The sequence below is a fragment of the Phocoena phocoena genome, chromosome 6 (genome assembly GCF_963924675.1).
Source record: "Phocoena phocoena chromosome 6, mPhoPho1.1, whole genome shotgun sequence".
NCBI lineage: Eukaryota > Metazoa > Chordata > Mammalia > Artiodactyla > Phocoenidae > Phocoena > Phocoena phocoena.
The window spans coordinates 96556790-96570268 of NC_089224.1; the positions used below are offsets into that span (position 1 = coordinate 96556790).

A 13479-nucleotide genomic window follows, 5' to 3' on the forward strand; every position below is an offset into this window, starting at 1 on the left:
GTAATAATGTGGTGCAAAAATTAAAAACTCGATAGCAATGAATGATCTTGGGGCTGTGCTCAGCAGGTGGGCTTGAGAACTGATGGTAGTAGCAGCTCTTTGTTCTGATCCGACCTCCTCGCTGTACTTTACCTTCACCTGAGGTTGTGTCATTAGCTGTTTTCTTGTCTGTTTCACAGCCCTAGTCTGGGAGCATCTTTAGGGCACACTCGTATTTTCTGTGCTCCTGACACGTGCCGTGAGATCTGGCAAAGAGGTGCTTTTGCCCCTTCCCCTCCCTCAGCAGGTGTGTGTAGAGTGACTAGAGTGAAGTGCGAAGGGCGGGAGACAGCGCCAGGATACACTCCATTTACCCAGGTTCAGGGCTCTGCGAAGACCCCCTCCTCCCTTCCTCAGAGAAGCATGCTTCCTCCTCACCGATGGAGCAGCTTGCCCTTTTGCCACCTGCAGAGGAGACCTCGTGGCCAGGTGTGGAGGCGGTTCCCTGGTCCTGGGACACCTGAACCCAGATCTGACTCCAGCTCATGGTGTAACCCTGAGCAGGTCACTTAGTCTCTGGGAGCCCCTGTTTTCCCACCAGAAAACTGGGTGTGATTATCCTGGCCCAACGTACCAGCTCTGCGGGAGGACTGTTGGTGATTTTGAATATGAACAGGCTTTGTAAATGCCTGAAGGAGAACATTGAGCTTATAATGAGCCTTGACAATGGCTACCCACTGGGCTGGGAGTTCAAATACAATACAAAGGTTCTCACAAGGTCCTTATGAAGAAGGGATAGTTATTAACCCCATTATACAGATGAAGAAACTGAGGCGCGCGTAGAATGGCAGTAACTTTCCGCAGTCACGCAGAGCAAGTGGTGGAGATGGGGAATTCATCCAGCTGTTCTCACTGCTGGCCCTCCTTCCCTTTCACCACAAGGCCTGTAACCTCCTGCATCCGCATTGCTCTAGCTTTTCCGGTAATAGCGGGGAATTGATTCTTTTCAGAAATTTGATGGAAACATTTAAAGGAGCAGCTAGAGGAGAAGTGGAGGGTTGGTTCAGTCTCCTCGGGAGCCCCTTACTTGTGGTGAAGGTGGTCTTGATGATCTTGCTTCTCAGGGGCCCATTCAGTGCCTGGATCTTGGCCATGTAGTGGGTGGATGGGCTCAGCTCTGCCAGGCTATAAGAGGTGGTGTCTGGATCCACAACAACCTCCTAAGGGCAGAAGAAAAATATAATAGCTTTTGGCCACATAAATCCTCAGAGTACAGATGACGCATTCACTTATTCACCCATCCATTAATCTCTTCATTCAACAAGAATCCACTGAGTCCCACTCTGTGCCAGCCTCCACGCTCACTTCAGGGCTTCAGACGTGGGGAGAGCGCGGCATGAGCCAAGCTCCTGGGGCCGGAAGGGGCAGAGCAAATTCAAGTAATATGAGGAGGCAGCGACCTACCTCAGCCACACTTCAGTTAGGGAAGCCGTGGAAGAGGTGGGCAAAGACCAGATTACAAAGGGCCTCACGTGCCCAGCTACGGAATTTGAAGTTTATCATGATAAGGAATGGAAGTTCCTGAAAGTTTTTTGAAAAAGGGAATGCCGTGATCTCAGCTTAATCTGGTAGGAAGATGAATCACACAAAGGGCAAAGGTTTAGACTTTGAGACCAGTGAAGTCAGTGGTCCCTAATATGGCTCTCTTTCATAGATCTCTGGGAAGCTTTAAAATAAAACAATGCCTGGGCTTCATCCTAGAATGACTGGATCCTAAGAGCCAGCAGTGGAGCCTGACCGGGTGTATATTTAAGAAGCTCCCTGGAGCATTCTGATGCATAGTCACTCAGGGGATCTCTCGGGTCAGGAGATGATTACACCTGCTCAGGAGCCACGGCATGATGACAGCGCTAGCTGACCCAGCATGTCTCTTTTCTGGAACAGAGATGTCCAGGAGAGGCAGATGTGTACAGCTGCTGTAGACCTACGCTAACTACACCTGCTGTTTGTGACTAGTCACTGTGCTGCTGTCCAGACGAGGGGGATCGGTTTCAGTTCTGCAGGAGATCCTCTTTCTTTTCAAATCCTCTTTTTACCTTCCAGTGCCTGTAAAATCACCTTTTTAGCAGATGACCTCGGTGTCAGGGATTGGAATTCAACCTGCAGTCCTAGTAAACCAAACGCAACAGTGCTTTGTACCACCTTCAAGCACAGCCCACGGGGTTTAGGCACTGATGAGCCAGTGTGGAGGCCCCTGGAAGGTTGTTGGGCATCCTCACAACTGGGAAGGTGAAGTTATCCTGATCTTTCCAGTGCGGCAGGGTTTGAGGGGGTGGGTGTTGGAGGTGTGAGTAGTTTCAAAGAAGCTAAAAGACTTGCACTCACTCCATAATTTGTTGGTGGCAGAGGGTGGTCTTGCATCCTGTCTCCTAACATGCTGTCCAGGACTCTTTCCTCCTCTACCAGGTTGACTTTCTTGAGTGAAACAGATTAAGCTGGGGACTGGTCATGCAGGGAGGTAAACCCGGGTGAGTGCCTATTTGATACCAGTGACCCAGTGACCTTTGTGTGGCCCCCAGGTCTAGTCCTTGGGGAAGAATCAGGTACAAAGCTGGGTTCCTTGAATTACTTGGGGATAAAATTACCTATCAGCTTTCTAAGCTGCTGTTCAAAGTTATTTTCTAGGCAGTCAGGGTAGATCGAAATGAGACTCATGACTTCAGGTAAACAGTGAATCCTAGGATGCCTAACCAGGAAGGGCCCTTAGAGACTGGGGAGTTCAGTGCACTCATTTTACAGATGTGAACACTGACACCCAGAGAAGGCGAGGGACTTGCCTCTGTTCACACGGTGAGTTAGTTCACTGTTACAGCGACTCCAAGAAGGACCGTGATGGTAACTAGAGATGTGTGTCCACTCCTGGTTAAACGTGGCATATTGAACAAGACAGTTTATCTCTACTTGCTTCTGATACCCACTAAAATGAAAGTAAAGGAGATATAAAGTATAAATTCACAAGGATGAGGGAAATGGCAGAGGAGACAGGTACTTGATGTCACCAGAATCTTGATCAGTGGAAAGTGTGGAGTGGTGGAGTGACAGCTGAAGTGACAGAATGGAGAAAGCCAGGAGCTAACTAACTAGTGGGCGCAGCCACAATGCTGCAGAGCCCGGCAAGTTCAGGAATGAAATGTATGCGAAAGCAGAGATGCTTTGAAGGCCAGTGTGGGGCATGGCTGAACAAAGGTTTGTTTAAAACTTTGTATAATAAACAGATCCCCAGCTCTCTCTATCCCCCAACAGTCTGGGTGACTGTCCTTCCCAGCCGGATGAAAGGCTGAGGTTTCCTCCCTGGAGAGGCTGAGCCAGAGGGGAGACTCTGGATTCAAATCCATCAGGCCCAACTGCAAGGGAGGCTCGGGTGCTGCGCTGGAAACAGGAGAAGTGAAGGTGTGTACACAGTGGGAGCCCAGGCTCCTTCTCCAGCAAGGCTCCTGGCAGCCTGCTTCGAAGGAGGTAGAGGATCCTCCAAGGAGACTGATGAGCTCGAGAGAAATAGTTTACAGTCCTGATGCTTGGGAGTCCCCCAAGAAAACTGCTGGGTATTTGCCCAATCACTCTACAGCGAGCCCCATAGTTGGCAAGACCTGTCTGTGCAATTAGACCTCCCAATCGGCTATTTCATTCTTGGCTCCAGTACAAAAAGACCAACAGGCATTAGGTGGAAGTCTCCAACATGAAAGATGGAGACCCAAACCAAACCAAACCAAACCAAACAGCAGCAAACCAGAAAAGAGACCTTGGAGGAAACACTATGTGGGCTGTGGAAGAAAATGCCAAGAGCATATATTCTTAGAGATAAAGAGAAGAAGATAACAGGAAATGCAAACGATATGTTAGCAAAAGATCAATGTGCAGAAAAGAAGTAAAAGATCTTGGAGTGTACAGGATGGTGACCAAAATTAAAAACAACTTTAGAAGGTAAAGGTTAGAAAATTTCTTTTGCTTGTGTGATGGTCTAAAGTTATTTCAAATTAAAAAGTAGAAGGAAAAAAATCATGGGTAGGGAATATAAATAAAAATTGCTGTAAACAGTTGATGTCATAAGAACATGGTGATATATATTTCGTTATATAATGGAGTGATGCCATCTGTGAGATACATGGCAAAGATGCAGAAGAAGCTTTTGGCCTTTGCTCAATAAAACATTTAAGGACCAAGAGTCCAGCTCCTAAAACGTCCTCAAGTCTTGTGAGCGGTGGTTCTTGACCCTGGCTGGCTGTCAAGACTGGAGTCTGGTTAAAATGAGACAGGGAGGCTGGAGCTTATGATTCAGAAGGTCTGGCATGGTGTCCAGTTCCTACTAATTTTTTTCCAGCTCCCCAGTTGCACTGGGAGAGGAGAAACAGCAGGCAGATAATTCTTCCCTCCTTTGAGGATCCTGTAAATGTTTCGACCAGCAGTGGGGAGTTTTTTATATACTTCAAGATACCTTGGTTGTACCGTCCACAGATTCATACACCAACAGGTAACCAGTGACAGATGCCCGGGGAGGTCTCCAGGTGAGAATGGCAGTTTCCGACTGAACCTCAGTAGCAGTGAAGTCTCTTGGAGAATCGAGGTCTGGAGAAGATAAGAATTTAATATCAGAGAAGTCAGCAGGTGTAGGACAAAGTCCCCAGCTGGGTATCAGGAGGCCTGGGTTCAAGTCCTTTCCCTCCCATTGACTTATATGACCTCGGGCAAAACCTTCCCCATCTGTAAATGAAGAGGTTGAGCCAGGTGACCTCCAAAGGCGTCCATTCTCTGTGGTTCATCTCATCCCAAGGGCCACGTTTCCCTGAGCCCACCGGGATATTGACTGGCTTTAGTTGGATTTGGGAAGAAAGACACAGCCATGAACGTAATCAGAAGCCCCCTTGTTTCTGAAGAAGAGGACAGATGAATGCTGGTATTGGTGCTTGCCCCTGCTCAGAGGACATGGCCTCTGTTTCTCTGCTTGCTGCAGTTTGTAAAAAGATCTCAGTGTATAAAACCCCAGTGGACATCTAGGAAAACTTGCCTTTAAAATCTTTCTCTTCAAAATATTTCCCTGCCTAGACCATGGATCATTAAATACGGGGTTTAGGGTCAGCGGGGACTGGTCTTCCACTTATAAAGCCCTCCTCTGAAAATCATTTCCTAGTCCATGGGGAGAGCAAGGTCATTTCAGTGCAAAAGGAAATGGTGTGTTTCTTAAGGTCTTGACTGAGTGGCACCGGTGACTTTAGCCGATGCTGACGTCATCACATTGCAGGGAACTGACTGGGGAAATAGGAGTTGGAGAGGGATACTGTTAAAGATAGAGGCTGTGGGTGGGCATCGTCCAGCTCTCGATGTCTTTGTACCTGTCATGAACTTGGTGGTGATAGTTGAGCTCTTTTGGGGCCCTTTCTCTGCAAAGATCCTCAGCGTGTATTCCGTGGCAGGCTCGAGGTTGGTCAGCGCATACTCCACCGTGTTCCCGGACACCTTGCGGGTAGTTTCTGGCTCTAAACAGGAAATATACACACCGTGGCAGTTACCAGTCCGCTGTCTGGGCCATCAGCGGACTTGGCCAAGAGCACACACACCTTCTAACATAGAAACTTTCAGTGACCCTACAGAAAAGCAGGTTTGATTTCTGAGATGGCTCACACTCCTGTCTCTCTCTCTTGAGCAACCACTTCATATACAGAGGATTTATCTTATGGTACTGGAGTTTTCCAGGCACCAAGTCAGAAGGAAGGGGCCCTGGGGGTCAGGAGACTTTTGCACATGGTGCCACTGGGACAGCGTTGCAGCGGAGGCACAGGACCCAGTTACAGGAGAGCTGCAGGTGACATCTCTAAGACTTGGGCTACTCAAATTTAATTTGTCCCGTTGCTTGCCCTCCCCTTTTTTTTCACTTACTCTCATGTCCTTTTATTTGCCAAATGTCAAATCATTAGGCTGGGGGATCACAAAAATCGGGTGGCGTAGACACACCAGAGCCTGATTACTGGCTCTCAGTCCCACTGGGTGAGGACCAACAGTGGACCCCAAACCATGGTGCCCAGGGTATATGTGCTTACTTCTTAATCACAGGTGACCAGCTATCCTGACTTGCCAAGGACTAAGAAGTTTCCCAGGGCATGGGACTTTGAAGGCTAAAACTGGGAAGGTCCAGGGCAGAGTGGAATGAGCTGGTCACTCTGGTCATCAGTCATGAGCCCACACCCCCAGCCTCACACACACTTCTGGACTCTAAGAAATTTCTACACTTGCATCCACAATTTCCATGATTCCCACGAACTATATACTCTGATTTATTTTAGGTGAGACAACATCATCTCCCCTGACTTGGAAGAGTTTGCTCACAGGGAATATTTAAAAATAGAAAAGTAGAAAGAATAAACCCAAGCATCCCTCTAGCCCCACCCCATCTTTGCTCTGTCCTTGCAAGGAGCTCTCGTAAGTGGTTGCCCGGGCTGAATTAAGATTTTCAGAGGCCCCAGCCCAGCTTATGGTGCCCTCTCATATTGTTACTGAAAGTAGAACAATACTGAACCATGAAATATGAAACTCACATATACTTTGAGATTAAAATAACAACATATTTTTTCTAGTCTAGCTCATGACAAAAGTATGGATTTGTTCATTGAAAAGGAATCTTTCCTTCTATACTCTCTTATTTGTATTTAATTTTACCTTCTGGTAGCCTTGGTTTGCTGGTGCCCCAAACAAGTGTTTAATCTCCAACTGAGTAAATTAGCACAGATGGTTGCAAAGACAAGGAAAAATAATTTCTGATTTCTCAATCAGGTCTGCTCTAATGGGCCTTGTCTGTGGCATCCAAGAAGCCTGGGCTCCCCAGAGCTACCTGAAATAGTCTGTTTAAGATTTCAGATTCTGGACTCCTTCTTTGTAAGAGGTGAGAGCTGCTGCCTGGAGAGGGTGACTCACTCTGATGGCAGAGAAACTAGCAGGAGAGGAGGAAGAGGCTGGAGACGCACCCTCTGCTTTTCCTTAAATGGCCTGCTGGCCTCCCGTGATACAGCCATGGTTCTGATGCTCGTTCACTTGACAACAAGCAGGGGATATGGATGGGACCTCTCTTGCCACCGCCTGAACTGGTGCCTCCACACCCACCCACCCAGCCCCAGTCCCAGCCCATGAGTCTGTTCTGAGGGGGCAAGTCGAGCCACAGGGACATTGCTGGACTCTCCAGTCTACCCATGCATTTTGGCTACAACGCACCAAGTGTGGCACAAAGAAGGGAGAACGGGAAGAGTTTACAGCAGGACAGACACTCCTCAGGGTGGGGAGGGTCTTGGACACGACCTTACCTCTCTCCCCTGTGTAGGAGATGACATAATTGTCCACAGGGGCGATGGCCGGCTGCCACATGGCCAAGGCTTCTGAGTCGGTGATGTTGGCTGTCACCAGGCCAGATGGGCCATCCAGAGCTGCAAGGAAAGATGGTGATGTGTTGGAGGGATGGGCAGTCATGGGGTAGGACATCAGACCACAGCTGCTCTGCTGTCTACACTGCCCCTGGACTCCAGTACGGGTCCGCGGCCTGTTAGGAACCGAGCTGCCCAGCAGGAAACGAGTGGGGGGGCGAGCGAGCGAAGCTTCATCTGCCGCTGCCCATCGCTCCCCATCGCTCGCATCACCGCCTGAACCATCCCCACCGCCATCCATGGAAAAACTGTCTTCCACGAAACCCGTCCCTCGTGCCAAAAAGGTTGGGGACTGCTGAACTAGAGGATGTGTGTGAACTGTGTTAGGGGCAGCACTCAATAACTGCAGTTGTTATTAACATGACTATTAAAGCTATTTGGAGTTTTCAATACGATCTCCAAATGACTTGTACTGAGGAAAGATGGATAGACCTGGAGCCTTGGCCCTTTTAACTCACCACTGCTACAACCCAACATCCCTTTCTTAGCAACCAACCTAAATATGACTAGTTCCCGCTTTTGTTCACATTTATGACTCAATTCTCCAGGACGATAGCCCTGGGAGGTTGGGGGGTGCGGCAGCCATCATCAGCTCATTTTACAGATGAGGTGTCTGGGCCCCGAGAGATGAAGTGACTGGCCTGAGAGTCAGGAGGTGGTAGAGTGATTTGGGGCCCACCCCGTCCACTCTGAGGTCCTTCCTGTCTCATCTTTCACATACAGAATCTCCTTTAACGGATGAGGACGACGGGGCCTCCGGAGGAAACAGATCCAGACTTTGCAACCAGCTGCCATGGAGAACCCGTGAATGAAAGATTTCTGGGGGGAAACGAGGGTCTGTGTGGCAGAGTGTGCAGAACTCTGGGTTCAGACAGGAGGCTTTAATTGCATGTTAGCAACCCTTTTAAGACTATTAGGATATTTTTAAACTTTCCTGTGAGGCCCATTCTTTAGATCCCTTAACGGATTAGGCTGGATAATTGCTCATATATCAAAGGATAAATTGTTTAGGAACATGGCTGCCCGAAGAGAAATTTTCCACTTCATTCTCCTTCAATGCAATTCATTATTTTTCCCTCCTTACAGGGTGTTGTACAAATCAGGTTATAACGGGAAAATCATCCTTTATTTTAGAAGAATACAGAGTTTGTAGTCAGACTGACCTAAGTTCAAATTTGCTTTCAGCATTTACTAGTTATATGGACTTGCCCAAGGCATTTAATTTCCCCAGGTCTCAGTTGTTTCGTCTGTAAAATGGGAAGGATAATAGCTATGGGGTTGACACGTGAAGGGTTTAGTAACAGGGCTTGAAATACAGTAGCTGCCGGATCCAGAGTAGTTACTTTAGAGTGTCTGCGTGAAGCGCCCGCTTGGAGGGATCCTCACACTGGTCCTGGCACTATCGGGGAAGGGAAGGAAGTAGATTAATGTGGACAGTCATGTTTTATATTTGCAGACGCTTTACGTATACCGTTCCACGTGATTCTTACAGCTTCCTGCAAAGGAAGCAGAACTGCACCCATTTTACAGAGTAGGGAACTAGACCCTCGAGAAATTAACTGACAGCTCATGTACCTAGAAGCGGCAGGACGTGGGATTTCCACCAGGTCAGCATGACTCCCTGGCTTGTGCTATTTTTCCTCACAATACCCTGGGAAACGGTGGCCCAGGGAGGTTGAGGATGCAGCTCAGAAGAGGCTACAGACGGACCAGAAATGATACCGCTGGTGCGCCAAATCCAGCCCACTTTCCCTGAGAATTTCCTAAAAAAACCCTTTTTTTCTAGCTTCTGAATCATGAGAAATAATGCTGAAGGTGAGAAAAATACCTGTGGTGAGCATCCCCGAGACAGGCGTGCTTTCTTCAAAGCCCTTCAGGGCGATGACGCTGACGAGGTACTCCACTCCAGGTAAGAGTCTCAGCAGCCTGGTCTGAGTCTTGGTCCCATCCACAGTTACCACTGAGGGTGTACCTAGAACACAGTAAAAGCAAGGTGGGGAAAGGTGAACCTCACTGAAACTTATTCACGGTTGTCTCAAGAATGGGTGTATCCGATTTGGCAGTGAAACCATATCTTTATCCAACACCATTTTCTTGACTTCTCAGTTGCTCCTACCCTCTGGCATAAGAGAAGAGGTTTTACTTTTTGTATAATGTTTTTTCCATCCATGAAGATGCCAAAAACTGAGCCAGGGGAGGAAAAACCGTGAGGTCACAATGTGCTAAAAATGGCAAGTTTTCATTCAGTAGAGAGCTGGCCATGTTGCACAAATTTTATTTACCTATTTTTCCCACAAAGAATATGGGAAGCTTGCTATGTAATGTATATCTGATATATTTAATCCATTGTATTAGCTAAAGAATATATAGGCTCATCCCTTACTAGCAGAGATTCTATTATTGAAGAAAACGGTCATGGTCAAGCTTGTACTCTTACATTTATGAAAAAGTCCAAAGTTTATATTTCTTAGAACTTGGGGGCTGGTGAGGAGCTTGTGTATCAGCTGGCCAAACTCCCCACAGAGATGCTACTGCATTTCTCTGAAGAGGTTATCAACTAGCATCTTTGTATACACTTCCACTAACAGGGAGCACACTACCTCCCAGAATGTCTTTGGACATTTTTGACTATGCTCCCCCCACCCCCTTGGTCTCTTTTATAGCCGGTGAGCTCTGAACTAGAACTCCCAACTCTGCCAAGTCACAGCTTCCCATCCTACGCTGAGACAGACAGATTTTGGGACCAAGAGGTAACACCTCACCTATATCCAGGTTAAGACCAGCTTTGCAGATGAGCGCGTTCAAAGAGAAAAAGGCCAATGGATTTAGAGTCTTCCGTCATTGTGTGAAAACATTATTGGGGATCTACAACTCATAGAACTTTAAGACTATGAGCCTGGCAACGATCTTCATAACATGACCCTTCACAAAATAGTTTCTTCCAAGGGTCTCATAGCACTCTACAAATGAAGTCTATCCAGATGGCCTCAACTATAAAGAAGCAGTTTTCTTTGGCCATGATGTTTGGGAGGATGGGATTATCAGGGTCTCTTCACTGTTCCACCCAAACCCTCCAGATCGTCCTCCCTCTCGCCTCCCCAAGTGCCCTACCTCCTGCAGTGGGTACAGAGGTAACCCGGAAGCTCTCCACCTGGGTAGTGGGTGCCTTCCAGCTGACAGTGGCTGAGTTTTCAGTGATGTCTGAGAAAACGATTTCCTTCGGGGAGCCCATGGCTGTTGAGGAAAGAGCACAGGAGAAACCCAGAAACGGTTGAGTATCTTGCTCATCAGCGATCCTTCCCAAATTCCTCATCCATGAAAACTCAGTCCCTAGTTTATGTCCCAGCCAAGCCTTTAGGATGGAGAATGTGGTGATCTGTGATTAGGTTACGACTTGATGGAAACAATTGTTCTTTCATTCAGGTACAGGGCCCAGAGCTGTAGAGCTGCCATTTGGTTTCATTCAAGAACGTTTAGTTAGCACCATAGCTGACGTCTAAGGAAGTGAGTGTGAATGGGTGGTTTCACAGCTTGGAATACACCCTCCTTTAAGTTTTGATGTTTAGCAATTTTTCATATCTTTGCTTTGTAGTTCCTTTTATTAAATGATACCAAGACTTGACAATTGTATAGTTCTTTGCAATTTATAAGGATTAACCCTCATTTAGAAACCACTGAGGTGTGGTTGTAGCCATTTTACAGAGGACTAAACTGAGGCTAAGTTCTCCAATGCACATTCTTGTGATATGACCTTTCTAAGTCCCAGGAGCAGAGCCGAGCACAGCCCTGGGATCTTGGAAATAATGTTCACATGGAAACTGACCTCGACAAACCCATTCCCAGAACTGGATGGAGGTCCAGAGCCAGAGGAGCAACCTCAGACCTTTCACCAAAGCAAACACCCCTTGGATATTGGGTCTACCTGGGGGAAAGCCATGCCTGAGGGACAGTTCCTGCTACGTAAATGCCTCCCCCACAAACCCAGTTTCCTTTGGTTTTTCCCTGTGTATTTTTTGGTTTAGCTTTTTGCCCTCTTCAGCTGACCACGCTTAACCATAGAATTCAGGAAACAATTTTCAGGTCTCCAGGGAACTCATTTCCTCATCTTTTCCCCTCTGCATCCCACATTGATCGTTAAGTTCTGAAACCCACAGCCCACTTTGGGGAGCTTCTTTTTCCTCTCTATTTCTTTTTCTCTCCTCCTACGGCGTTCTCCTGTGACCTGCTAGCCACCCTCAGATTCTGTGACTGCCTGGGGTTTTGCCCTCTCCTTAGAAAGCTTTGGAAGCCACAGGGGCTCTGGAGCCTGGAAGATCTTGACTGTCCAAATACCACGGAGAGGCTGGGCAACCTGGGGCAGTCCCCTTCACTTCCGAGAGCCTCAGTTGCTCCGTCTCCATCTTTCCAGTGGGAAAAGTGGTGCCCACCTTCAGGAATGTTTTGAGGACCTAGCAGAAATAATGGATGTAAAACCCTAGCACAGAATCTGGCACGCAGTAAGAGTTCAGTAAACATGCTGGCCCTCTCTTTTTTCTTTCTTTCCCATGCGATTCTTTTTTCCATGGGCCACCTGAGTTTTGCGGTAGCCCCCAGGAAAGATCTAGATGAGGCAGAATGAGAAAAGAAAAACCCGTGGGGTGTGTAAACTCAGGCACTGGGGCTCTCCTTCTGCCAGGCTAGTCCACTCTGACCTTCAGTCCGACTGTGAACCTCATTGGGGCAGGTCCTGGCACATTTTAGAAAGTGTATCTTGTGGCCACAGCTTTCCTCTCTCGATCCCAATTTTCTCATCTGCAAAATGGCAATATTATCTGCCCTGGCTGAAAAACCATAAGAATTAGTAACCTCATCTGTCATGCACTCCTGAGGGATGTGCTTGATGAAAGCGGCAGTAGGAAGATAGGTAGCCATGTGTCATCTGAAGAATGGTACAGTAGTGGTAGAATTCCAGGGTCAATGGCATTTTTAGGCAACAGACCTTCCTAGGTGTGGAAGACAATTTGTTATTTTAGCGTGTGTCCTTCTGCCATAAATAGGGCCTGCAGGTCTCCAGCACCACAGCGGAAGAGATGGTCAATAGGAACCTGAAGGCTGAGCCTCAGAGAACAACTAAATCATATCTATTGAAAAGTTAGGGAGACCCAGGAAAGGCAATGCTTCTGTCTCTCTTTCCAAGAAGACCCTTGGTTTTCAATAAAAATTCCATTAGGAAAACATTTGGAATTGCTAGAAATTCTCAAGGAGGATGAAGAGTACTTCTGTTTGTTCTCTGCATAAAATGTTGCCTCCCCAAATCTGGAGCAAATGTCTTTAATAATGTGACCATTAATAATCATTTAAAAAATTCTCCCTTCAACATATTTTTATCCAATACTTAATATGTGAATCGTGATAAGCTCAGGGGACGATTATTGTAGCCAGTGTGATTTAAGAGCAAGGATTTTGGAGTTACACTGACCTGGGTTTGAATTCCATTCTGGCTTTTCTAGCTAAAAACACCTTAGCCCCTTAGGCCTCTGTGAAATGGGGCTGAATGTGACGCTTAGACTGTCTGTGTCACGTGAGTCAGTGAGGTAAAGTGTGTCAGTTGCCCTGCTGTGTGTGGCATGAAGTGCATGCTCTGTAATCGATAGTTTACGCTTTATGAGAGTCAGAGGCAAAGGCACTAGGCATAAGGAGCCTGTTTCACTTAGAAGGGAGGATTTCTGAGCACGTGTCTCTGCAGACCCGCTGACCCAGGTCCCCAGACACGATGCCATTGCTGCTGTGTGGTGTGTGGTTTTAAGTCCATCTGAACTGCAACTGAGCGGGGGAGCTGGGAGGCTGCCTGGCTGGGAGAAGTGAGGTAGAGTGGGAGGGGGCACATTCTGGGAGTTGGGAGAGGGGCTGCCCCCTTGGCTTTGGGGGTGTTTGGGGGTGGTGATGGTGCAGGTTAAAGAAGCGTTTCGGGGTCCTCACTACCCCCAAGGTGAGCCATCTTACTCTGGTTTTGGATTTTGAACCACTTTCTGTCTATTCTGGGGACCGTCCCGATGCT

General features: G+C 47.6%; 1 protein-coding gene across 4 annotated transcripts in view; it reads right to left on the reverse strand.

Moving 5' to 3' along the window:
- Positions 1-13479, reverse strand: part of TNC (tenascin C) — a 94454-nt gene that overhangs the window by 8819 nt on the left and 72156 nt on the right. For all 4 annotated transcript variants that reach the window (XM_065879281.1, XM_065879283.1, XM_065879284.1 and 1 more), the window contains 6 exons: positions 10554-10676; positions 9271-9414; positions 7326-7445; positions 5367-5510; positions 4472-4602; positions 1067-1199 (listed from right to left, as the gene is read on the reverse strand). In XM_065879281.1, the coding sequence (XP_065735353.1) occupies positions 1067-1199; positions 4472-4602; positions 5367-5510; positions 7326-7445; positions 9271-9414; positions 10554-10676 (795 nt within the window). The remainder of the gene's footprint in view (positions 1-1066; positions 1200-4471; positions 4603-5366; positions 5511-7325; positions 7446-9270; positions 9415-10553; positions 10677-13479) is intronic.